Source organism: Rhea americana, unplaced genomic scaffold (genome assembly GCF_003343005.1).
Source record: "Rhea americana isolate MKP2758 unplaced genomic scaffold, rheAme1 scaffold_15, whole genome shotgun sequence".
Lineage (NCBI taxonomy): Eukaryota > Metazoa > Chordata > Aves > Rheiformes > Rheidae > Rhea > Rhea americana.
The window spans coordinates 4,811,362-4,838,403 of NW_028185594.1; the positions used below are offsets into that span (position 1 = coordinate 4,811,362).

General features: G+C 40.9%; 2 protein-coding genes and 3 non-coding genes across 7 annotated transcripts in view; 1 reads left to right on the forward strand and 4 right to left on the reverse strand.

The window, feature by feature from the left end:
- SUMO1 (small ubiquitin like modifier 1) overlaps positions 1 to 27,042 on the forward strand; it is a 235,783-nt gene that overhangs the window by 194,842 nt on the left and 13,899 nt on the right. The gene's annotated exons all lie outside the window — the stretch shown is intronic.
- Positions 1,707 to 27,036, reverse strand: NOP58 (NOP58 ribonucleoprotein). 3 transcript variants are annotated; one of them, XM_085299401.1, is made up of 15 exons: positions 26,941 to 27,036; positions 23,221 to 23,297; positions 21,596 to 21,648; positions 19,685 to 19,809; positions 18,637 to 18,773; positions 17,367 to 17,431; positions 15,933 to 16,067; positions 14,938 to 15,083; positions 13,837 to 13,963; positions 13,031 to 13,194; positions 12,175 to 12,309; positions 10,842 to 10,903; positions 8,096 to 8,229; positions 2,797 to 2,915; positions 1,707 to 2,037 (listed from the first exon to the last, which is right to left on the reverse strand). In XM_085299401.1, the coding sequence occupies exons 1-15, from the start codon at positions 26,983 to 26,985 to the stop codon at positions 1,981 to 1,983; spliced, it is 1,581 nt and encodes a 526-aa protein (XP_085155527.1). In that variant the 5' UTR covers positions 26,986 to 27,036; the 3' UTR covers positions 1,707 to 1,980. The 3 variants fall into 3 exon arrangements, with proteins under 3 accessions (XP_085155527.1, XP_085155528.1, XP_085155529.1); XM_085299402.1 differs by lacking the exon at positions 21,596 to 21,648; XM_085299403.1 differs by lacking the exons at positions 21,596 to 21,648; positions 26,941 to 27,036 and adding an exon at positions 24,457 to 24,578.
- On the reverse strand, positions 13,601 to 13,686 carry LOC146598965 (small nucleolar RNA SNORD11). The gene has a single exon (XR_014895168.1). It is a non-coding gene; the product is annotated as a small nucleolar RNA SNORD11 (small nucleolar RNA).
- LOC146598966 (small nucleolar RNA SNORD11B) lies at positions 14,751 to 14,834 on the reverse strand. The gene has a single exon (XR_014895172.1). It is a non-coding gene; the product is annotated as a small nucleolar RNA SNORD11B (small nucleolar RNA).
- Positions 16,678 to 16,765, reverse strand: LOC146598967 (small nucleolar RNA SNORD70). The gene has a single exon (XR_014895171.1). It is a non-coding gene; the product is annotated as a small nucleolar RNA SNORD70 (small nucleolar RNA).

The following is a 27,042-nucleotide window of genomic DNA, read 5'->3' on the forward strand; positions in this document are numbered from 1 at the left end:
AGGACACAGTAGCTAAGCAGCCCATGCAAGATGCTTTTTGACAACTCCCCTCAAAGACTATTGACCTGTAGTGCAGGCAGTACATAAGAAATAATTTTGCAATGGGGCTTAGAGATGTTGGACAAGCTTCAGGATTCAAAAATCTATTTTAAAAAGATTAAAAGGCTTAAGTCCCCATTAAGACCCTGCCCTACTTTTCAGGTAGTCACTTAGCTGTGCAATAGGGCTACAAGTACATTAAAAAAAAAAATGCAGAATTTTAAACAAATCCACAAACCTTTGTGGAAAACCATATGCAACTAAAACAGACTTATCTGCCAGACCTGATAAGCCACATCAGGTACAGCGACTGTTGATTACAGCGACTGCAGTCTGTATCACCACAGTTTACTCTTACTGATCATATTTAGCACTCAAGTTGAAGACACTTATCAGTGTTTCAGCAGCCATCCTTTGGGATCTGCAGCTCATTGTTTCTAGGATGAGGAGTTTAGCAGTTCAAGTTGGAACTCAGAATACTTATTTCCATACCTGTTCTGAAGAGGTGGTAGCAGATAATACATGATCTATCCAGGACTGAGAAGCTTAGAACTTTCTTCCTTTTCTCCACATAATGTTTGTGTCATACACACTGAGCGCTCAGACCTATTTTCTCCAAAGCAGTTTCATTCAGTAAGAAAAACCACTAGCCTTACAGCACTTGAGAAATTTGAAAACAGAGYAGAGGTTCTGGTTAATCTGATACTGAAATCAGTACATAACATCGGACAAGGAAGAGGGACAAAGACATGTTTCTTCATGATTAAACTCCAGAGCGCTGCCCTGGAGTTTAGAAACTGGCTTAGAATAGCCATTAGCTTGTAATAGTAACTCACTAAAAAGTGTTAAATAAGGAGACAAAAGAATCATATTTCCCTTGTTATGGAAGCAGTAAGTACAAGGAAGAAGAGGTGGCCATGCAAAAAAAAAAACCACCTCTTTGCATCTCCATTCTGCTGATTACTTATTAAGCAACTGATGCTCGTACCATTTTTCTGATTGGGGTAAATTATATAGGACAGTTCCTGAGCAGCATATACATAATTTATTTGAGCCTTTTGAGGAAGTGACTGCATTAATAGTTCAGAGGAAACTGAACTCGTCTGTCATGTTGCAATGATTTGTGTTTGAGAATACATTCACAAAAAGTGCTAAAGGCACTGACAGCCAAGTCTATCTCATTACAGATAACACCTTTGCTGCCTGCTGAAAGATCTAAGCTTATCTGCATTTTACAAGAAAGGTGACTTGGAAAATTCTCACTACTCCCAGGTGATCCAGAGCTCTGCATAGTAAAATACCACTAACTGCAACCACAAACAGATTCACAACACCTAGGATAAAAGGTGAATGCAGCAAGGTAACACACTCCAGATACACTGTTTCAGCACACCATATACTTGAACCAGCTGGTCAGCTACAACAGTTAAACCCAGTGCAACCTTCCTGAGAAAAAGAAAAGGAAGCTCAAATTCTTTTCACTGGTGGCTGGAGCTTAAACAAATCTTAAACTGAGTATATGAGCCACAAATTCTTTATAGAGCAAACTACAACAGAACATTTAGGCATTTAGAAGAGCTTTTTACTGACTATTCATTTAACACAATTATCAGTCCTAGATATACCCAATATTCATTAGAAAGACGACAAGTTAGAGGCATAAAATCTCCATAAAACTGTTTTTATTGTTTATCCATGGAGACTGCATACGAAAAGAGGATCTACTGTGAGCTTAACAAAAGGAACTGCAAAAGACACCAGCAATCCTCTTAAGTAGCAGAGACAGTGATATCCTGTTCCAGGGCAGAAGATACCTGTCAATTCCAYCTCCTTGCCCTCTTCCAGTATAGGGAAGTTACCGTTTTTGGCAAAAGGCTAAATTATTTCAAGAAATACTACTCCAAAGGAGCTGTCCAAGGAGCTGAGGAAAACAGCCCCTCATCAGTCTTCATTTTCATCTTTCATTTTCTTCTTTTTCTTCTTCTTCTTCTCTGCATTCTAGAAAAAAAAAATGTTGCTGTGAATAAACCATAGAGGCAAAAAGCAACATGTAGCTAGGCAACACAGCTCATACTTAGAGCTGCACAACAGCTGCCACACAAAACACAGCTCAAGAGATTTTGCCTTCTCCTACTGCTAATACCACTTGATGGTTTATGGCATGGTAGGGACAGTAGGGCAGGAGAAGCTGTGCTCTGTGACACTGCTGGCAGCTCACCATGGTAGTCAGTCTGTATCAGGCAGCATATCTGCCTCAAGCAAAGAAAATGAAATCCTATTTAAAGGATAGTAGGATTTCAAAATAGAGCAACCAATTCTGTCTGGCTGCATCTACTCTGCTGGTGCTTGAAGACATCAAATGTTGCTTCAGCTGTTCAACAGGTACAGCTTCTGCTCCACAGCAGTCCTGAACACTAGAGATCTGCATGTTCAGCACCAAAGGACACTCTGCCCAGTTGTCTAGAAAAGAGGTAGGAAGAGGGAAGACTAAAGTTGGGAGTGGGCAGAAAGTAGAGGAAACACTCCTGGTGCTTGGAGGCATTACAGTCACAAGTTTCCCAGACCTTATTTTGTAACACCAGTCTTCTTGGACATTACAGTGATGGATATGATGAAATAAAGTTGCTAAAGAGTCAAGCAATCCTCACATACCATGAGTTATATAGATAAGAATATGCTTTTCCCCCTCACTCTCAATGTTTTGGAGAGAACCTGTTCCCACRAAGGATCAGGTAGCTGTACAGTTTTGTCTCTCACCTCAACTGTAGGGCTGGCAGGTGGTTCCTCAGTGAGTGCTCCCTCATCTTCAGTTTGCTTTTTCTCCTTTTTCTTCTTCTTCTTCTTGACAGGTTCACCCTCTTCTACATTTGTCCCTTCTGTACCACAGAGAGAAGGAAAACAAAAGGCAGGTTGTTAGCTATTAAAAAAAAAAAAACAAAAAAAAAAAAAAAAAAAAAAAAAAAAAAAAAAACCCAAACCCACCATATATGTGCTTTCTACAAGATGTAAAAGATGCAACAAGAACAGTAAGAAACAATGCAAAATACCAAACACTATAATGCTTTCTTTACATCTCTCCACACTACCCTCTTTATATTGGCTCCATTTAATCTCTCTTAATTGCATGACTACTCCCTGCTCCTATCAAAACATACAACTACCTAAGACAAGTGGCAACATTCAGACAGTACTATTCATATTTCCTGGCACAAACAGCACTCCTATATGCTGCTCCTTAAGTTTGAAACAAGCTTGCATGTTTTGATCTGTCTGACAGATTATCTCCAAGTACTCTTCCTGAGAACAGACTGTCCATAGTYTGGCAAATATTTTCAACACCATCTCAAGAGCAGTGGAAGGACTCTAAAACCCACACTAGAAATGCACTCAGCTGGCAGTTTGATATTCATAACCAACTCCCATATCTTGATTTTGGAAATCTGCTACGAGCAACAAATCTTCCTTTAACACTTTAGTCTAGCAAATGCAAAGAACCAATGCTGTGCTAGCATACAACATTTAATGCAAAAGCAGAAACTGTTCGGTCCTGGAAGACAAAAGATTAAACTACCTGTACAAGAGGACTGTTAACCCACAGAAAGATTTATTAATGTTCTTTTAAATTTGTTTTTCAGAACAATTTGTCAGCAGGAGGCATATCTGAAATCATAAGGGTAGAGGCACTATGATTTACCACTCATTTTCTAGAATGCATACCATACAGTTTTAGGAATCTCTAAGTAAAGAAACAAAGCAGAAATCATTACCCAGCTGACAGCCTATGTAGTAGCCAGGCTGTTACTGGCGTCTACCCAAGTTAAATTCATTTGCACAACTGAGCCAGTGTCAGACACCAAGTTTCTCAGCATGCAGTACTCATGAGTAAGTTAGTGACGTACTAACCACCATCCCTCAATAGCCACAAAACTCAGATGCTGAAACCAGCGGTGTTTGTGGTGAGTACAGTTGCTACCAGAGGTGTGACTCAAGAAGAAATAATCTTCTCAGAGTACCTCCAAAAAAGAGAACCAACTTCATTTGGAAAGTACACTCGCTTATTTAAAGAACAGAAACAAAACCACTGCAATGATAGAAACCCCAAAACGCACAGCTTCCTAACATCTTGATTGCGCTGTCACAATTTTGCTGCACTTCTGCTGCTCCTCAGGGCAGCAAAATGATTCTGTCATTCAAAAATACACTTTGATCTTTGCCTCCAGCATCTTCAGACATAAGTTTGTTTTCAGGTAGAAAAATTCTGCACATGCAAAATAAAGCCAGGTAGCACATGCAGTTTTCTGACACTAAAATACGCCAGAAGCAAAATAACAAAGAATTTCAGATTAAGCAACTGATATGTAAAATTTAAGAGGATTCTGCCATAAGTCATTCACTCTGAATAGCATGCAAACAAAAGGTTCAAAAACATAAAAGTCTACCTCTCCACTTTTATGTAGATGACTTAGATAAATAAAAGGTGGTTAAAAAAATCAGCGTACACTACATTAAAGCCATCTGATACAACAGCAGTATACGCGTCACATTTGCTATGCTAGACATTTTCACTTAGCTGGATTACTAAGTAAAAAGAGGCTATGCATTTTCAAGCAAAATGCTGGGTAGTATCTTGGGAAAATACTTCTTGTTACTATTCTTTGTGTCATCAGGTCTGACATACCAGGCAGTGAACCTGTCATGATTTACAGCAGATAACATAGTGCACATTAGTAGGCACTGACTCTTCTCACAGCTGGCAGGAGATACCTTCATGAAGATTTAAGCTGTTCCTTTCTAGCAAAGCTCATCACAAGATTTTGTGCATTTGTGCCTCAGCAGAATGAGAATAAAGGCTCCAGGGGTGCTTTTCTTTTCCCTCCAGAACCAGTGCTTCCAACCAGCAGGGCTTCTCTGTGCTACACAGCAGTTGACAAGAAAGCCAATGTCTCTTACCATCACARACAGGCACAGTAAGCAGCACCCACACAAGCACTTCAACTGATGCCTCCGCACCACGCTGGATTGCTAGCTGCAGTTCCACTTACCCATTTTCCACCATTCTCTAAGCTTTTACATAAACTCTGATGTGCCCTCTCCTTCTGTGTTACTCAGAGCACACAGAATCAAGTCCAACAGTCTATCACTGAACATACCACATCATGTCCCTGTCATTTAAAGCTTTAGGTCTTGCAGAGTTCACTCCATTAATCTATGACAATGCTTCTCTTTGCAAGACAGACCTTTTCAAGTGACTAGCTAATACTATACCCTGATGCTTAAATACAAACTGAATGTGTCACTGGGGGTACTGGCTAGTCCTGTCAGTGGTAATGCTAGGAAGTATCTGTCTAGCCACATGCAACTCCAGCAACTTTAGTCGCCATCCCAAAATCAGTTGTGTCCAACCCTCAACCCCAATTAAAACAGATTYTGTATTAAAAGGTAATTCTAAGTGCAGTAAAATTTCAGGCACTATCCTTCCTTTCAGTTTTTTTAAAATGAGTAAAAGATCAAAGCATTCTAAATTCACATACCCATCCCCCCCTTGCTTCCCAATCAGTTCCTATCTAAAGTGGTGTCAGATGTGCAGCCTAAGCAGGGAGACAAAACATGAGACCTCTTGCAGTAAGATTTAGGTTTCAGGCAAGCATAGTTTAAAAAATTGTTTGCCTTTACTACAAACACTATACAAATACTTCAACAGATCACTTTTYGGTGGCAGTGCTAGCTTCCCAGTTCATTCCTGCCCCAACCTTCCTTCCCCTTGTGCTGCAAATTGCATCAAAATTGATCTGGCTGACTCTCCCACCTCACCCCCAGATTGCTTTTCTGCCAACCCCATTCGCCATGCAGCTGCATAAACAGTATAGGGATGGAGGGGGCAGAGACTTCTTACACAATACTACGGCTGGATGCGTGATCGCCAACAAGGGAAAAGCCTAATAGAAAGAGTAGAGCCAAGAACAGCAGAATTGAAACACTTGAGCATATTCAACTAGGACACGCAGCATAAATCTTAATGCTGAAAGCTCCTCTGTGGTACGGCCTCACTTCCTAAGCACTGTGGAACTTGTGCAACCACTCAGACTTCTCAGACCACCACCACTGCAGCATGCTGTGTAGAAAACCCAGATCAACCCTACTTGGAAAAGAGCATGGTCGCTGTCTCTCTAGCATGTGTCCAGGAAAATTCATGTATTTTGCTGGCTGACTGAACAAGAATTTGCACACATAACTGTGGTAATATTTTAAAGGGTACAGAAGTACTGCGTGGAGGGATGAGATCTGTATACAGCTGACATGAAGTAAATAAGCTTTCTAAAAGTGCTTCTTCCTCAGCCTGAAGCATCTGGCACACATGAGGGCCTTGGTTCTAATATCCTAGTATCCCAATAAGATAACCCACTCTACTTGCAGAGTTGGGGAAAAACAGGAGCAACAAACCAGACATCTGAAGGATTGCCTTCCTTTTTTAGGAAGGAGAGCAACACATCTGAAATCTCACACTTCAGGTTCAAAAAATTACCAACCAGCATAGAGGATTTTAGCAGCTTTAGTATTCTGCAGTCTAACACTCAGATAATTCTCTGTAGCTCAAGGATAACTGCTGAGCTCCACTCATCCCCTATGCTAAGAGATACATAATTTTCAGTACAGTAAACGGAGCAAACACAGAGGCAGGTTTTCTATATAAAATCATGAACAATTAAAAAATGTATTTATGAATAGAAATATCCATCCTCATCCTGAATATACCAGGCTGGAAATGATCCAAAATTTCACATGCAAGGACTTCACGCTTGTGAGATGTCAGCACTTAGTTTGATAATGGCAGGGAAGTCCATGGGAACAATTCTGAGACTGTAAGGGAAGTTAGTTCAAAAGCTTAACAAAAACAGTAGGAGTGAAAATACTCTCATTCTCCAAAGAGCAACTGGGTAAAGTTTAAGCCTGCAGAGCATTCACATGTCCTTGTTCCATTATGACAAGTATGAGAGAATACAGGGCCCAGATCTTTAGTATATAAATGATTCTCCCTCCAGCGTAGCTTTAATTCTCAAAGTTCCTTGCAGGTTGCTTTGTCCACGTGCACAGACACCATGAACCAACCAACCAGCATTCGGGAAAAATCACCTCAGCATAAGGTGACAGTAAAGAGGTACAGAATCAGCATAACTACTCTGATATCACGTCTAGAGCACAACAGCACAGAGAAGGGCAGGAATGAAAAGCTCTGACAGCCYTTGCCTACAGGCACAAGCAGTTGACAGAACTGGGAGTAGTTCACAGCCAGACCTGGCTCAGGTCCAACAAAGAACGGCTTAACGCCCTCCCTCTTCTTTCTTCCCAAGTTACACACAGGCTAGTCCACTACTGTAGCAAGTATTAAGCCAGCCATTTAGAGGTGCTGGAAGTGCATATAGGAGGGAAGAAGAGGAAGTGAGTTTCTTGAAATGAACTTCAATGTAAGTGCAGACTGTTCCAAAGTCACAGTCCAAAAATCTCTGTTCACACAGTAACTCTAATGAGTTAGAGAAAGAAAGTTAAAAAGAAAGTTAGAGAAAGAAAGTTAAAGAAAGAAAGTTAGAGAAAGAACAAATGAACTGTGAGCACAGCTCAGTTTTCTCTCTCCAAAGCACAGCGGCTAAACATAAATATAAGCATCCCATAAATTGACTGAAATTTCCAAGTGTTATTTCATCTCAAATACTAATTTTCAATGTTTACATGCTAAAACATTTGAGAAACCATTTTTACACAGAATAAAATTATGATTTTTCAAAGAGTAGCTATTTTGCTTCAAGACACTGAGGCCCACTAAAGATCAAGCTACTGTGTAAGAAGTTCTGTAAGATTAATGAGTTGGATTTTTTTTTTAATTGTCTTCTATGCCTACAAACATTTAGAAGTAGGCAAGTCCAGTGTCAGTCCATAAAGGACTTTTTTAAAAATACATTATGTGATACCAAAGGAGAATAACCAGGTATTGTGGCTGGTCATCAGTGTTAAATCCCACTGCACACAGCAACATGCCAGGAGCACAGAGGCAGCAACGCACCTTTAATCTCTGTTTTGACCTTCTTTGCTTTCACAGCAACTCCTGCCTCTTGTTCTTCCACCTCTTGAATTTTGCGTTTCTTTGAAACAGTAGGAAGCGTAGAGTCACCAGATGGGTCGTATATTTTTACTTCGCTGTAATGAAGGAAATAAGTCAATTTAAGTTACAGAAAGAAGAGCTAGCCCTGCAGGTAAGATGTTGCAGCCGAACATTTACTTTCCAACACAGCCCAAGAATATTCCCAAATCAATCCGGCACCTTTAAAGCATTTCCTGGTTTCCAGGTCCTTTATCTAATACACAAAGGTCCATCAGCAGTCTTGACTACAGGAGATAGCCCGTGAAGCATGACTGACTGATCCAGATYGAAGGTACCAGTTCAAATGAGAATTCAGTTCTGGTTTACACCTGTACAAGGCTGTACAGAGCACCTGTATTACTCATTAGGTTGATGCCTCCTCAGCTGAAAGCCTTCCTGTCTCAGCTGTATGGTCACACACACATGGCTCCCCTCAATTTGGGAAGCCTGTGCAAGCATACTCYATAGGTAATAGACATAAGGTGAGAAGTAGCTTTATCTGCATTGCCTCTCCACTATTATGTTCACAGGTCAAGTCACAAGCCAGAATAATGCTACAGCCCCTATCAGTGCTCCCCTATACCACATGCACCACTGACTTTATGGTACATAGTACCTAATCTCTGTCTGAAACTGCCTCTTACTGGATATTGCACACTACTTTCCTCAGTTCCAGACTTTTCTACCATCTGCAGAGTACCAGCTACCCCAAAAACTCAGGGCTCTTCTGTCCAACCTTTGCAGGGACAGTTGAAGGTTTRGTTCATCTAATAGCAATAAAGCAATTTTTACTGACTGGCTCAGAAGAGAATTCCTACTGAAGGAAAAACAGGTTTTAAAACAGTAACCCAGTAACCCCAAACTGCTGCTCCACCACCCTCCAACACATTCTGAGCATCCACACTTCTCTAAAATCCGACTCCAACGTAGTTACCTGGCACAGAAGATTACAAGCATCTCAGACTAGCCATTAGGCTGGGAAGCATATGATAATGCTGAGAGCACTATCAATTCCTCCTCTAAGCATCATGAATTATTCTTATGGACATGAATACTGCATAATACTTTCAAGTTGATTACAGAGGCTTCTGCAAATGGTGAACTCTTTCTAGGGTTTCTAATGGAAGCAGAGTGCACTGGTTACTAACTTGTCAAAATACTACTAGGAACTAAAAATAACAAATTATCAAATAAGCAAGCCAAAGATGGGCAAACCTCTCTCTCTCTCTCTCTCTCTCTTTTTTTTTTTTTTTTAAGAAAACATACTGAAACACTTGGCTTGGACCTCATCTCTATAAACTACCTTACAGCTAACATTATAAATATTATCTTGATACAGCTAATCCATATAGGATTCCTATTTTCACACAAGACTAAGACATTCTTGCCAAACTGCTTAAGACACCAGTTCAGCCTTTCAAAAAATCTCCATAAAGCAGTAGTATTGCAACTTTCCATTAGAAGGACTATTTGATAGGGAYTGAATCAGTTTACAGGCACTAGACTCTCCCAACAGAGCACTGTCATGTTTCAGGAACACAATCCACTCCTGAAAGAAGAGTTCAGAAATACCAATTTTTACCATTTATGTACAAGATGGGTATTTTGTATCTTTCCCTTTCAGACAGCCAGACTAAGCCAAACAGCCAGAAGTTATCTCCAGCACCTCTCCCCCAAGCCCGGACAAGTCTGCAGAGCATGTCTAACAGTAGAAACATGTCCTGGCGGGACATCATGACTCCCTATTTCAGGGCATCAAAAAACCCAGACGTATGTTCTCTCCTCCTCAAGCTTCGGCCTCCTTAAACTCTGCTGCTTCATTTACTGACACACTGCTGTCTTTTTAAAGGCTTTCCAATTCTGGACACTGCTCCAGAAATCACAGCCTTCACAACACAAAGATGTTCAGGACATGTAAACCTAAGTTACAGCCAGTCTACAGCCAAGATGTCAGAAAACTGCAGATAGGTATAGTAATGCTGACAAAATCCTGACAGAACTACCACCCTGCCCTACTTCTGTTGAGTGCTTGCCCTTTCTACAAAGATTCACCAAAGCAAGCAGGCCAAGTTAAGAAAGAAGCTTGTAACAAAGTTAAGTGAACAAAGTGCCAGAGTGCAGGGCATATTTACTGCTTAAGATACTGTGCTATTGCATGCAGGACCTAACAAAGGGGACAAAGCTTTGCTCAGAACAATGGAGTGGGGTGGTTTTTGCTTTTTTTTTTTGTTTGTTTTTGTTGTTTTTTAAAGAATAAGACTAAGCAGGTTTCTTGGACAGCTTCCAATCATGTCAAAGAAATTAATTCAAATTCTGATTTTCTGAAATTTATTCAGGCTTGCATTAAATAAAGCTGCTACATATTAACTCCTCAAACTATTCAACTTTTGGGGCTAATGCTGATAACATCTAACTATACTTGTTATCTGATGATACCACTAATTTACTATTAGAAAACCAAGACGGTTTCTCCAGTTCACTGGCTTTGCCACAACTGTAAATTGCAAGAAAATGAAAATTCCCGTTAACAATGGGACTCGTCAGTGTTTAAAAGCACAGAAAATGCTTTCTGGATCTTAAATCAATTCAGCCCACAACCAAAAAACCTCTCAGTAATAAAAAATAAGGAGAGTTATACTCAGCCAAGCTGAAAGGAAAAACTATTCACCTCTTGTTTTGATATTTGTCTGTCCTGGCCAAGGCTTTTCCAGTACCACTTATTCTTCTTATCTAAAACAAAAATTTGTAAGTGAAAAACAAGTTACTCATAGTGAAAACAATTCACAACCCTAATTCCACAGCCCTTGAAAAGAAATAAAATGGAAATACAGGCACCTTTTATTGGTCAGGCTCTGCATAACTGTACAAGTCTTACACTTAGGAGTAAAATAGTGACAGGGAGGTAACTGGAGCGAGAAAGACGTGTGCTTTTTGTAATGTTGCTCTTCAAGAAGTCAACACAATTAAAGGGCATCTAGCACTGGATCAAACATACCACAGCCACACGATAGGGGGGCATCATATCTCTAAATTAACAATGTCTGCTCAAATTTGTGCACACTTTCTTTTCTGCAAAGGTAGCTGCATGTCTGGGCAGGTATTGCCCTACAGTTGGCATACAGTCAACATAAAAACCCACACTACCAGCTCAAAACTTGATCTGGATTAAATGTGTACTTGTCAGGCAATCTTTGTTTTGGTATTAACTAATATGGCTCCCCGCAACTTTGTTTCCATGGGAAGTGCCACCTCTTAGAAATGCTCAAGGAAAATYCTGGATTTTTCTTTTTTTGTAGCAGTGATGCCAGTACTACAGCATTAGCATCAGATCTAGCTTGGAAGGCTGTAGCCAATGATAGCTTAAAAGACCACACTCTGCAGGCACATCATCTAAAAGAGGAAAAGGAGTCCTATGTTCTTCAGCATGCTGCGCCAACAGCAGCAGATGGAACAGCAGGTAGGGAGGGGCAACATATACAGCACTTGGTGACAGGAGTGCACTGCAGTACTCTTCAACTTGTGCACTAACAACTTCTTGCTTTGGCTCCTGAAGACTAAGCGTGGCCAATGTTCAGACTTTGGGGGACCAGAGTGGAAAACTAGAGGAGGGAAAGCAAACAAACCCATCAGAGGAGCTCTCCTCCTTCTGAGAAAAGGAAGCTGCAACTAACAAGCATACCTCTACACTCAATACAACAGAGATGTAGTGGAATGCAAGAGTATGACTTGTTTAGAATCAAGATTTTTCAGTATAACATAAACGAAGATATGCATGTAGACAAGAAAAAATGACAAAAGAATGCAACCACTTTAAGAATCCCACTTTCCAGCTGAGGTTGGGAGAAAGTACAGAATCACAGTGACAGCAGATCACATAGTCAAGAGTGGGGAAAAGACCTGGAGAGCAGTGCATCAGAAAAATCACACCATAAACTCAGGAAGTACTGGAAAGTACTTCTTTCCAACAGTATCTGCCTCATGCAGTCATCTACTAGACTTACCCCTCTCTCTTCCAAATGCCTCAGTCTTGTCTCTACTTTTAATCTGTTCTCAGCTCCCATTTCAGCACTTGTATCCTCTCCAAGGGCATCATAACGAATAGTCAAGGCAGTTTTAGCTGCCAGCATTCGAGAGATCTGGAAAAGATGAAGAGAATATTAAGTGCTAAAACTGAACATAAGGTGATGATTCACTCTTATCTGGAAACCATGCCCACAAACAGAAGAACAAAGTAACCACTTACTAGTACTGTTGAGGCCAAGAATACAATTAGTACATCATTTTTTCAGCACCGAGATACTGCTAATGTAACACCATGTTTTCTTCATAAATAGCTAGAGGTCAACATCCAAACCTAGTAAGTTRTTTATAACTTCCCCCACCCCACCCCAAACTTTAGACCAGGTCAATTGGAGATGTAATTCCTAGCTGAATAGTTCTCTCCACAATTCAAATATACAGTTGCATTAAAAAAACCTAAGTCCTGCAGAGGTGAGCCACCAAAGGCCTTTAGCACACAAGACTGATCTCCAAGGAAAACTAAAGCCTGTAACAGCTTTAGTTCACTAATATATAGAAGTAGTAACATACCCCTTGAGAAAGCCAGTATTACACCATAATTCAGCAGGAATGCATCTGTTATTCCCAAATGTGTTGAAGGGACAACCTCATTTCCTTTCTCCTCCATAGGAACGAATGACACAAAGATTTCTGTGACAGTGGCAGTTTCCACAATATCACAAAGGAAAAGAGTAAAGCAAGCAACCAAAAGGGCCCCATTTTGAAGCTCAAGGCATCTCATCAGATATTCACGCTCTGGAAAGAGTCAAGCTGGTAAGAAACAATTCTGCTACTCACCTTTCCTTTATTTTTTGCAGTAGTTTGTCCCACTAGGGAAGCATGATAGATAAGGCCAAATTTAGGTGTATCCCGCTTAGTTTTCAGTGCTCTGAAGAGTGCCTTCTCAGCACCCAGTATCTGAACTGTTGAAGCTGGATGTTTAGCCAAATTCAGGAGAGAACCTAGAAGGAGGTTATAGAGCAACATTAGTTTATTAGTGAAGCAGCTAGAGAAGCAGAAGATTATTCCTAAAGCACCCAAAAGAAATGCAGAGCCTTCTATTTGTAAACAAACTGCTTCATGTTCATTTCATGAAGGACAGCAAGCCATTTCAATCTTCCATGCTTAAAGCAACTCTGTATCTTGGTTTGATTTCAGCATCAGAAAAGGCAGCTAACTCAAAACATAATCTGCTAGAGCAACGCCTACTCCTGACAAAGTCAGACAGCAAGAATGCGACACAGAACTGAGTAGTACAGACACTGCATTAAGTCTATTACCTTGAGTCAGTCTGACCATGAAAGTCTAGCACCAGCTTTCCAGCACTGTACCTCAGAGGTGATTGAATATCAGCAGTGGGCTCAGTAAGCATCTCAGAAGAGGTAGTGACTAAAGTTGCCCTCATGTTCTGAAAAGAATCCGGGCCAGCTGAGAACTACATCATCACAGACTACTACCGTGCTCATGCTGATATTCTCCGATTCCTCAAAAACTATCCTCCTCCCTTTTACCAAGAGGTGTCCATCAGGGCCTTGCATAATTCTTTTGGCTGCTCAGCTCCTCAAAGAAAACCTCTTGACATCTAAGCTTCTTGTGTGACCCACCTGCATGAGCAATGAGCCTTGCTCCAACCAGTTCACCCACCATGACAGTGAGATTAGGAGCAATGGCCATCATTCTGTTCTTCAGGTAGTCGTACAGCTGTGTTCGATACTCTGAGATTTCAATCACCTGGCACAGACACAAAGTTTGGTTACAGGAATCAGTACTAGCTGACAGACAAATATAAGAGCTAAATGTATTGAAATGAGAAAGTGCTGAGGATTCCAAACAAGCAGACTAACAAAGTGCAAAATACAYAGATGGCCAAGAGCCAACTATTTAAAGCTTTATGTAGGGTACCTTCCCAGAGCAGAGCTACATCCCTGAAGTATATTGGACTTGTATTGCTCATTCCCTTATGCAACTTATTTTCTCAGCAAAGCTCCTGATAAGAGGGCTGACAATATGCCAAAGACAGCGAAGCAGAACAAAAATACTCAGTAAGGACATTTTCTTTAGGACAAACGCCTGGAACATTCAGTTTTCACATAAATCCTTGCCACCATTCTCTTGAAATGGGATAAATGCTCTTTACTTGTTCCATACAAATACACACAATTTGAATGCACATAGAAAAGCAGCTTAGTCTAGACTGAGAACAGGAACTCTCTACTCCTAATCCTGCCACTCCCTGGCAAAGTCACAAAGGGATCCAACTGGCACCACTGAAGGGGGAGTTCACATACAATCTAGATGAAAGCAGGAAAGAGCTCCTAATTCTCTTTGGGCCTCAGTGCTCCACTTTTAACCCAAGCGGTATCAGTTACCTTCAAAAGTACCAAATAAGAGTTATTATATTAAAAAAAGCATATACAATATCATTCTCTCAAATTTTTAAAAATACACTGAAGCTGAGATTCCACCCAAAAACAAGACTGCTGCTTTCCAAAGACTTTGTGTAGACACTAACAGTCTAAGATGGCTCAGATGAGGTAGTGACTGTGCACCCTCATGTTTGTGCATCAGGTGAGCAACATTATAGGAATCATCACTGCCATCACAAGTGTTAGAAAGGCCCTGGGAAAACCACTCCTTGGCAGAACAGCCTCTGATACGATTAACTAACACAAACTTCCTAATGCTGTCCATCCGCATGTACATACCTGGTCACAGAGATGAATTATGTTGTTTATGTCTTCTTCTGATACTTCTGTCCCCATGGAAATCTCCGCAGCAGCCTTCACATCCTCTTCTATCTCCTCTGATAGGATGTCAGAAACATCAGAAGAGGCAAAATTTTTTCTGTCTCCTGCAGGGCACAAATAAAAGCATGTGTGTTGAGACAAGATGAACAAGTAAAAAAATAACAGAAACAGCCAAAGTAAAAGGTCCAAAACAACAGCAGGGGATCTAGTCTACCATACTCTTTTTCTAAACTCCCCAAACATACATCAACATTATTTCTTACTTTCATATTAATACTATCTAGGAATGGTTAGAAAGATAACATTTGAAACAAAAACAAAAAATCCTTATTGTGTAACATCGTATACTTTTTTTTTTTTTTTTTTTAAGAGATTACAGAGGAAGAATTCCAGGAAGCAAGTAGTCAGCTAAACCAATGTAATTCTTCATTTCCCTGCCACACAATTTCAGTTGGAAAAAGTTCCCTTAAAGCTACTAGGCTCTCAGAACTTCAAATTTAACCATTAAAAAAAAGTACATGCCTAAGAGTCAAGAATTGAGTGTCTAAAACAGTAAAGCCACTATTCTTTCTGTTCTGATGAACAAATATAACAGCTGTGGTCTCAGAACACCCACAAGCAGCCTGCAAGTCTCTTTACTTCATTTTTTGGCAGCTAATTTTCCAAAGTGGTCTGCTGACTAACTGTGATTCTAAGAAGGTATGTTGGTGGTCCATGAAAAACTGGTTGAGTCATACGGTGTTAGCTTTCTGTTAAGTTTCCAAACGGTAAACCACATCAACATACAGATTCAAGCATATACTGCTTTTCTGCTGGCCCTATTTACATTGCTGTTGATGGCAGGACTGTGTACAGGATCATGACAAGCTGGACAATGAAGGTCTACAAATGAGTTCAYAATATACTGCATACTAACAAGCAACATTATCCAGGCTTACGCCTCTATTACTTACCAACTTTCCGCACACATTTACAATATGTTAGGTTATCCGTGATGATCTTGCCCAGTTCAGGAAAGTGCCAACCATACCATTCCCTACAGCGCATGATATAGTTATTCAGTTCTTTATCCAGGTCATCAAGAAGGGCTAAAAGAAAGAATGGACTTTTAAAAAAAAAAAGTTTAAAAAAAGAAAAACTCAAAATAAATTTAAAAACTGTAAAGGGATAAACGCAACTGTTTTTCCCCAACAAGATTCCTTGGAATAAAGCATAAGGTGTAGGATGTTAGAAAGGCTTTAGTTTTCAGAAAACTGCATAATTCCAGGCAAAGTACATACAGAAACAATTCCCATGAGTGAGGCCTGAGGGTTTTATCACTGGGATTGTCTGAGGCAAAAAGCTCCTTTATCAGCTGTAAAACACACYCACCCAGAAAGAGAAAAGCAACTAGTGTGCTTCTTCCTCTCAGCCAGTCATTCAAGGCACTACACACAAGTGACTGATAAAATTAGCTATCTAATATTCTTCAAGAAAAAAAGCTAATGTTGACAAACTGATTTTCTATTAAATTCTTCTAGAAGAATGTATTTAGTCCTTTAATTGTAAATTATAAATACATCTAACACAAGTGCAGCAGACTCCATTTACCAAATATCACTGATAACTGGATTTAGAATGTAAGAGAACAGCAGCCACAGCATACATTGCTACAGAACCCTGAGGCTAAAATATTTCCCTAATGCAATACTAACATTCCCATCTGTTGTCTCAGTGGTAGTGACGAAGAAACTGAATTAAATCATTATTTTCAGCTTAACCATGTTTCATCATTGACAACAGAGTCTGGGAATTAATATTCCAGACAGAATTCCTCACACTGTTTCACAGCAAGCATATTCATTACAATGTATATGCCTTCAAGGAAAAATGAGAAACTGGCTTTCCTATTTGTGTTTGCAATTTAGGTCTCTGTAAGAGACTGAGTTTAGGAAAGAAATGACATGGAAGACAGCATTATACATTACAGTGGTTCTTACTTGTCTAATATAGGACTCTTGCTGAAACTCACCTCACATGCTATTGCTACAACCAAAGCTCAGAAAATCCTGTTCCCTGCAGCACAGACACCCTCTCAACAGTTCTCAGAAGTGAGGCAGGCTGGGAATTGAAGTCTGCAGAAGACTAAACTTACAACAGCCTGTACTTCAACTGATCTCTATACAAGGAAAATTGACCTTAGTTTACAGTATCACCTTAGTAACATTACTGATTGTCGAAAATACTATTAAGAAAAAAGTGTCTTATGACTAGCTGAATGCAACTGCCCAGTTTACTGAAAGATGCTAAGAGGAAACTTTGACAGCAATACTTCTCTGTAATCACTGTAAGGAAGTCAGCTATCCTAAGCTGAAGTCGTTAAGGATTTAAATTCTAAGTATACTTACAGATTGCCTGGACAATCATGGTATCTACTTTGTCTGGGCTGAATTTCAACTTGTATCGGGAAAGGCTGAGGAGACAGAAATATAGTTTCATCAGCACCCTGACAACCCACTGCAGAGCACATCCCCCCCGTTCCTGTTTTGCATTAATATCCCTGTCCATACATTCACTCATATCACCTCAGTTATATGGTACTGACAGCTCTCGGCTGCAGCCAGTGGAGAAACCCTGCTGCCGCATGTTTTCACAACAGTGGTGACGCATGCACACACCCCATTACCAGGGTGAAAGGGAAAGCTAAGGCTATCTGTACCATATGCTCCAGAGTCAACATGAGCGCTGTGGCAGGAAATATGCTGTTGGTTCCTTTCTGCATGGCTCCCCACAAAAAATATTTGTCAACAACATTTCCAGTTTTGCAGTGGTTGGAGCTGATCTGCAGAACAGTACATACCTGGCAGCAAATAACAAAAATGCTAATACGAAGCACTAGCAGAGACTTCCTCAAAAAAAAAGACCATTATCATCTGCTTTTCAATTTACATTTAAAATCTCTCAGYATACATCTACAGTATGCCACAATAAGACACACTTGATATCAATGAGGACTTGCATCTTCAAAGCCCTTTGTCAATATTAATCCTCATTTTCTAGACATTACAACAGCAACAGAAGTCTATTTTTAAGGAAACGTCTAAGGCAGGGAAGTTCTCTAACTTGCTAAAGGCTGGAGAACAACATCACATCAGAATCTGGATGAAAATTTACTCGTGAATGAATGCCTAATCCAGTGCTGATCCAACAACTTTGATTTAACTACTGCTCTGCTAAACCTAATGAGRTCATGGTGTCAAGGAAGGAAAAGGCTGCTTTAAATATTCACATAATGTACTAGGAAGGAACCTCAGAGTTCTGACCAATCACCARACTTAAAGCCATCTTCTCCACAGTTCTCAGAAGCAATGCAGTTAGTTTGAAACGACCCATTTAACTCCAATAGAGACRCATTAAACCAAACACTAAAGTCCGTAATACGCATAGGAAAGGTATCCACCTTCACTTTGGGAAGGCTGAAGTCTTTCCTGCAAAGGGTGGGTGAAATTGAAAAAAATCTTCCTTTATAAAACAAGACTACAGATACAAACGTGTCTTGACCTACAYGTAGAATGCATGTGAGACCTGGTCACATCATCAGAGACACTTCAAGCAGCTGAGCATGGCCAAAGACAGAAGTGGGTAAGAGACAAGATGAACTAGAGCTGAGCAACCCACCTGTGCGCCAGGCCCAGACACATAGCTGCCATCTCTCGAGAAGGGAGGCCTGTGATAAGCCCTTCAATCTGCGAACGGATTCCTCTCATCARCTCTGTAACCATTGGGCTGTGTATACAACTCAAATTCAGCTTATCCTGCAGGAAGAAAAGCAATGGTCCAAGTCAAGCACAACAATGACTTTCCTTTACAATTCTTCTTCTGGTACTGTTATCACATTATACTTGGCTTTCCTACTGCAATCCTATGATCACTCAACCGATCCAGCCTTCTTTGACACTCAAGGCAGTGACATATCCTCAGTCCCCACACTAGCAGCCCCAGAGTGTGAAGAGATTTATAATTAAGGCTCTATCCGCTATACATACACTGGAACTGAAGACTCAAATATTTGCTGTTTAATAGTAATAGTTTGACAGCAGAGAGAAAAAWTTAGTAGTAAAAGGTTTGGGGGCATCTCACACCAATCTCCTAAGGTACCATGAAGGGGGTGGTCAGAACAAAAATCTTTGGAACAGGAAACACAGACCTGGAATTTAACACTTAGGAGAAAGTAGTCCATCTCTACTGTACTTCTTCCTCCCCTAGTAGGAAAGAAGTACAGGATGCTCACAACCTCTTGTAGACTAATTTGGGGGGAAGGGAGGAAAGGCAGCAAGGAGGTCACACATTCCCCRCAACAGGGCAACAAGTTGTCACCCTGCTTTTGCTCCAGCCACTGGTGAAGAATGTCTGCCTAGCTTTTTTCTTTTTGTACAAGGTCATTTGGGAAATTAACTTTGACATGTTGGGTYTCCAGCAAAAATTTAAGAAATAAGCAAGACAAGTCTGAACATCTCAGTTCACTTTAACCATATCATCCATTTGTGTATTCAACATAACATCTTCCCATCCTACATGCAGTCCACATTCAGTCATAAGGATTAGTTATCCTCAACAACAAACACAGCATTGGTAGCATATTTCACTGCTAGTAAGATCTCTGGAAACTGTTTATTACATTTCAGTAACATAGGACAAAAGTAAGAATGGCAAAGTCAGTTATCACCTTTATGACACCTCCAAGTTTGGCATCTGCTACAGCCAACTGTTCGTGGGCATCTTTTGCCACTATCTTCTTGAGAATTTTCTTCAAGTTCTTGCTGAGCTTGCCTTCCACAAGAGCTGTAGATGCTGTAGGAAACAAAGAATAAGATGGACTTTCTTTTCCCTCCTAAAACCAGTAACACTAGGACTCMCTAACTTATTTTTTAATTTCAACTGCCCACAATAGCTCTAGTCTGAATTGCAACACTACTTCACCATGAAGTGGCTTAAATCAAAACAGGAAAAAGTTATATCCTTGCCCCTTTGGAGCTCAAATTTAAAACCCTTCTCCCAATTCCCTCTTTCATCAATGTAGCTTAAGCTCCGTTTCTGTCAATTTCGTTTAGGGAACTCTACAATGTCATATGCATTAGATGTATACTTAACATTGCAGCAAGCATTGGAACATTATATGATTTAATTACCCAACCATCTTTTAGGTACCTTAGTCAGTAACCGCTATATCCTCATTTAAGTAACAGCTTATTTGCATCCCCTGGAAATCACAGTGCATTATCCAAAGCCCAACAAAGCATGAAGCCAAGCACACAGACATGGACACTTCTGATATATATTGTGTAGACTGAAGGATTTTTTTTATTATTATTAAAAAGACATCTCCATTCTCAAGAATACAGCTATAAAAGCTTTACAATTCCACATAATATATATTTTAAGATGACACTTATAGAACTCTTTACAGGTCAGCTCTGTGTTCCCCTGAAATTCTGACTGATGCAACATCTTAATCACAGCACATGAAGCAGAAGCCAGTGATTCACGATTTCAAGAACTATGATGAAATGCAAGGTAAAAATCTGAAGTGCTATGCTCAGCTTTCCCCTCATCCTTAATGAGYATACATTACAAAGATTTCCAGATGGCCAGTAACTTCTAATTCACTTAAAACGGACACATTTGTTCTCCCTTCAAAAAAACGTGGCATAGGTAGTTTAAATAATCTTCTCCATTTCACAGACTCATAAATCTGTCTGAAAGTAGTAGCGCTTTTTAAAAGAAAAAAAGAAAAGAAAAACCCAACATTTAACAATACATGATCTGAACCCAGTCCTAAGCAAAGGCAACATACTTCAAATAGAAAGCACGTGGAGAGAGGAATACAGAGCAGCTTCAGTCTTGGTTGTACCTCACATATGATGGTAGTGTCTCCATTCTTGCAGTTTCCTTAGCTTCCTTAAAAAGCTATCCCTGCTATATCAGAATATCAAGATCCATTCTTTGGTCGTAAGTGTGACATGTAACATCCACCTACCAATGTCATACAGCAACGCATTCCATTTAGCAGTAACAGTCATGCCATTCCTGAATGATTAGCTAGCACTCTTATTTCTGTTCAAGTCAGTCCACAGCCTCTAGCATTTAAGTGTTTAATTAGTACAAATTATTGAATATAAGGCTTTCCATTTTGTTTAAACTACTAAATTTCTTTAAAGCATAATAGAGGCATTTCTTAGGCTGCAAAAAGGCAGGCATAGTATGAGTCCATAAAACAAAAACAGTTGTAATGTATGCACTCCCTGACTGTAATCCAGTCTGTTGTCTCAGTGGCAGCAACAAAATGTTGGTTCAAATCATTTATATTCAGCCCCAGCAACAGAGCTTGTACATCAGTCAAAAGCATCCATTCACTGCTCATTAGTGAACTGTTTGGGCAATAAGCATGGTGGGAAAACTATACTTCATTAGGTCTCTACCATGCTCAGACTAGGTGGATAATCTCATAAAACAAAAGCAGCTGCCTTTGAAGAACTTGTAATCTAAAAAACTAAGATAAAGAGCAGGGACAGAGGTAAGTAATGGACCAACATGCAACAAGTTCTTTTCTGTGAAAATGGTGTTACCTTTCACTTACCGGCAAGTGCTTCAGTTGTGTCCTGAAACTTTTCAAAGTGCTTCAGCTTTACTCTACAGAAGAAAAATAGGAATGTGCAAACCAACACACACAAACTAGATGCTAGACCCACTCTACTTTTTTTCTGCCTCTGCTGTTACAGTTCCCACCAGGTCCCCACTTCTTCCTAAGACTGCAAGGGAGCAGAAATCAATATTCAGATCCCCAATAAAGAGGAAGACTGACACTGTTCATCCAAAGTAGGTGTCACTTCTCACTGATGATAGTATCTCCCCACGTATCTTCAAAATGGAACCTTCTGCCTCTGGAATGCACAGTCCTGCACAGCCCAGATTTAACATGCTTTTTAACCAAATGCATCTTCAGAGACTTTAAAACTGAACTGATTCATTGCCCATGAACTCACCACTCCTCCTCTGTAATTAGATGCTAGAATACAAGTTCTGGTTAAGTGTAAAACAAAGAACTAGTAAATGGAAAATTCTACCGTGCTCAAACTGCTGACCAGAGTCAATAGTCTTACAGACAGTGTTTCACCACGTGTCAGCTTCCTAGGCCTAGTTTCCTTCTCCCCCTCACATAATCTCTGGGTGTTGATATCTAGAGTAACAGTTAAGAAGCTATCTCAAACCAGTAAATTCCTTGTCAGGGACAGGCATTTGACTAATCCAGTTCTGATTAACCACTGCTCTTTGTGAGTCAAATATCTGCAGAGGAAGCAAGGTCACAGATAAAGCTGAATGCTTGAGTTAAGAACTTGCACAGCCCAACAAAAGCTCCAGGTTTATACTGATACCTCTTTAGAAACACATGAAAGATAGGAATTAACTTGATCAGAGCAGAGCTCCATTAGAGACACATCCTATCTAGCAAGCGGCCAGGATGATATTTCTAAAACAAGTTTAACACAGCAAGCTGGCAGATGTGGGATATTCCACCCTCTACACTAAGCACTTTTACAGAGCAGGACAAATCCAAATTACAAGGCCTGTTAAGAGGCCTCTGTTAGAACTAAATCTGGTTAGAAGTTTTTCTAAAGAAACACCCCAGACTGAGACTTGGAAGGAATTCATCATTGTCTCCAGCCAAAGGACAATTTGCTAGCAAATCAAGCTTGGTTGGTGGACATTAAAACCCCGCTACGGCTCCTCTAACAGTCACTGTTGGCATGGGCAACAAAACTGATCCCCAATTCAGAACAACTCACATACTATTATTAGTTTCAGCTGGATTAAGCTAACCTTTATTTTAAGGCTTCCTGTGCACTTAACCTGTCATTTCAACCACTGCCAGCATTACAAGCTTGGATATTCTTGTCAAAGCATCCAATCTCCTTAAAATACTGTTCAATTTTTTGGTTCAGTGGCATACAACAATGATTTCTGCAGTTTAATTACAGTGCAAGAAAAAAAAGTTATTTCCTTTCACCCATTTTGACATTCTATTAAGTTTCTTTGAATATCTCACTTCACATTATCTTTGTTCGCAGCTTTTAATTTTACAGTACTTGGAAGGGGAGGAGGGAAGACGGAATCAATACTTCTCCTGGACCTCAAATGTGCATAAATATACATGCAGTCATGTACTTCCAAAAGCAAGCTTCTACCTCACATAAAGCTGCTTACATTTTGTTTGCTTTTTCAGGAGTTTCAAATTCTTTCCATAAACTGTCAACTTCTTGGAGCTTCTTCTCATTCAGAACCTGTASACAAGAAACCAGAAATAACCTATAGTTAAAACACTTTTGTAAAGCTTTCAACCTTGAATTCCTCAGAGGAGATCTGAAACAGATTCATTRCATGCCAGCCCCTAGAAGTCAATACTGATAACAAGCAAATTCAATTTAATGATCTCTAGCATCAACGTTTTCTCTCAGCATCTTTATCCTATTAATATGCAACTATATTCAAAGCATTTTATTTTCAACTGATTTACAGAAGTTGCTCAATAAAGGTTGGGTCCTTCTGAACCTGCACATTAAAGCAGAACCCTCTCCTTGTTTTTCAAAACTGGACTTGCTCCACCTCTTACAGGACTCATTCACAACCCCAGTGACCCAAAACCAAACTCACCACTGCTTTGGGAAAATACCAGAAAGTCTAGGACACCTAACAGGAAGGAATAATCCTAAAAACAAGTTATTAATCTGAGCTAAAACACAGAACAAAGAGGACACTTCTATGAAGACTATTCACCACAGCTCAGTAATCAGCTGAGCCAAGAATTACCTAAGAGGCAGCAATGGCTTAATCTCTTCTCTGTACAAAGGGGATCCCCTTTCAGTTTTTAAACTGCAGAAGACTAACTATTACACCATCGACCCTCCGTGCATTTCACAAAATGCAGAGTGTACTGTGAATTCCTAGAAGAGTACTCAGGGGAACAGCTCCACGGTCAAGATCCTTACATTTTACGTCACTGAAAAATGTTGATGCTTTTGCCTCCACAACTAAATCCAAAACTACAATTTGACTTAGTGCAGCACTGAAATTGTTCTAGGGATTRTGAGATTTTGCTTCCTCACAGATTTTTAAACACAGGTCAGAGACTGTCTTTTACAAATTGAATTGGTAGTTGAGCAAATATACACAATAACTTATTTCCGACAGGACTCTGAGGCACAAAAAAGGCTCAGGACACCTCTTCCTTTTCTCAGTGTATTGCTTCTTTGTTCCAACTCATCCTTCTTATCCTGAGGCAGACAGAACTTTCAGTCCCCATAGGCAGACACTGGCACAGAGAACATAAGTCACCAAATGAAGGTTGTTGGTATATAAGCTACACATACTTTGTGTCCTGCAAGACAATAAGACTCACTGGAAAAAGCCTTCCAAGATGTGGAACACATTTATGCTGCTTACCCTTACTTTGTGGACTTTGCTTGTTCCTCTTTAAYGGGAGCAACACCTACAAGGTGATTTGAGAGCTCCCGAGCTTGCAGGGAAGGATAGTTCTTGATCAGCAGAGGATTAAGGCAGAGCACAGTTACATTGGCAACGGACAGCTTGGGGCACTGCTGAAAAGAGGAGTGGGTGTCCATCACTGCTTACCAAAATTCAGAAACCCAAATTCTGCACAATCCTCAAATTATTAAAAAAGGCATCAATGACCATCTTTAAAGGCTACAAAAAGAGCTCTAAATTCTACAGAGAATACTTTGTTATGGAATGAGTAAGTGCAACAACCACATAGGTTTGCAGCTGAACAGCTACTGTGCCTGGGAATGAAAGCCATACAATTGAGAGCTCTCTCTACCTGGCAGATAAACACCCCCATATCCAGCTTCTTCAGCTGCAAACCGAACCAGGACAAGAAACAGTAGCTTATCTCAAAATACAAGATTTACTAAAATACTACTTACATTTACTTCCAGCAAACAGCCTCCACCCCTCTCACAATCCAATCCAGACACCATTTGCTGTCTACTCTTCCCCACACAGTTCACATTTAGAAGTCCACATTTAAACACTACTTCTTGCTGCTTGGTGCCCTCTAGCTGCTTCACACACACATCACAGCCAGATCCCAAGTCCCAGCCACTGACATCTGCAAGAATGCTGCAACACTTCTGTAAAGAAACTTCCATTTATTTTTATGCTCTTCCTTCTACCTTTATTTCATATCTAATTTGGTTTCAAGGATTCAAAGATAGGTTATTTTTAGCCCTTACTAGCTCCTGTGGAAGGCTCAAAGAGGGCTTGACTCTCAGCAGAAGAGGTTCAATCCTACCTGGAGATATTAATTACTGAAAAAAAAAAAAAAAGAAAGAAAGAAAGCAGCGAACTGAGAAGGTGATGTATATTAACTAGCATGAACACCCACTGATCAAAACCTCCAGGGAGACTGGGATATACTTCAGTTCCCCAGATGCAAGCAGGAATGAAAAAGGAAGCCATCTGCTTTTAGATACTTTTGTGTCTTTTCCCTGACAGTTACATCTTGAAATCCTCTTCACCTGAACTGCACAGCTGCACCCCAAGGAGGAGGAAAGGTCTTAGAGCAGACCAATAAAGCATAGGGCATCAAGGATGTAGTTCTATAAGTTAGCCCATACTAAACTAGTGCCTTGCTCTCCTTGCATCTGCACCAATGGTCACACAAGCCAAACCAGAAAAAGACTACACGATGTCGAAAAAGATACAAGCACTATCATCAAGCTCCATGAACAAGCTCATTATGAGATTGTACAAGCATCAACATTCAAGCAAGAGAACAAAGAGATGATGGAGGCACTCTAGCAGCTCTAGTTAAGACTTGTTTAAACTGTAATAGAGCTACAACCTCCAAATCAACACATTAGGAGACTGTCAGAGACTTGTGGTCTGTTGCACCTAACCTCATGTCCTCAATGGAGCAAGAGAAGTCAGAGCAGGGCTGTACCTGCAGGCAGCTGATGCCAGTTCACCCTGCCCATACACCAAGTCAGCCAAAAAGCTGACAGAAACACACTCAGGCCAAGGCACCCTGCACATGCGCTTAGGAGCATGGAGAGCATGAACACACTGCATGGCTCCTGTGCACCCCTCCTTGCAACCAAGAGGCTTTGTCGGGCCATCAGCAGACCCGGTACAGTAGAAAATCAGGATGTCTCCAGAGATCCCAAAGAATGCACAGAGACAGGTATATCCTCTCCCACCAAACCTGCTCTCACAGGTAGAAAAAAAAAGTCACACACAATCCCTAACGGGACCATCGAGAAAGCTCCACCTTAGGGAAAAACCCTCCAAGTACCTTCAGGCTCTGCATTTCCAGGGCACTACTTGAACCCCCGCCATCTTCCCCCACGCTGTACCTCTCCCTCCCACCCGAGACCCGCTTTACAGTGCTCTCTCTTCAGTTGCCTATCTTACCTCTCCCTTTCTCCTACCGTACCTCATAAAGAAGCCAAGCAAGGCTGACAAGTAAAATAACTTTTTGAGAAACCATTTCACTTGTGCGTGTTCATTCCCCGCTGATATTTTCTCTGCAAGTTCACCTTAATATCTGCGGTTATTTTATTTTCACTGCAACACTCGCAACAACTCTTAAGTTACTCAAGCTCCGGCGAAACGGGCGACGCCGCAGCCAGGACGGCTCCCCGAGCAGGGTCCCCAGTCCCCCTTGGCGCTGACCAGCCCAGCGCCGCAAATCCACCGCCACGTTTTAAGACGAAAGCACTGCGAAAGGACGGGCCTTCCGGGCCCCGCGCAGGGCAGGCGCTTCCCGCCACCGAGGCGCCGCGGCTCCAGGGCTCGGCCGCCCCCAGGAGCGGAGCGGCCCGAGCCGCGGCGGGCAGGTCAGTCCCCCTCCCCTCCCCCCCACGCCCCCGGCGCGGCAAGGCGCCACCAAAGCCCCCCACGCCTCACCTTGAAGATGGCATAGCCAGCGGCAGTCTCGAACAGCACCAACATGGCGGCGGCGGGACCAACGGTCGGAGCGGGGCTAACGGCAGCTCGCGCCGCAGGGGG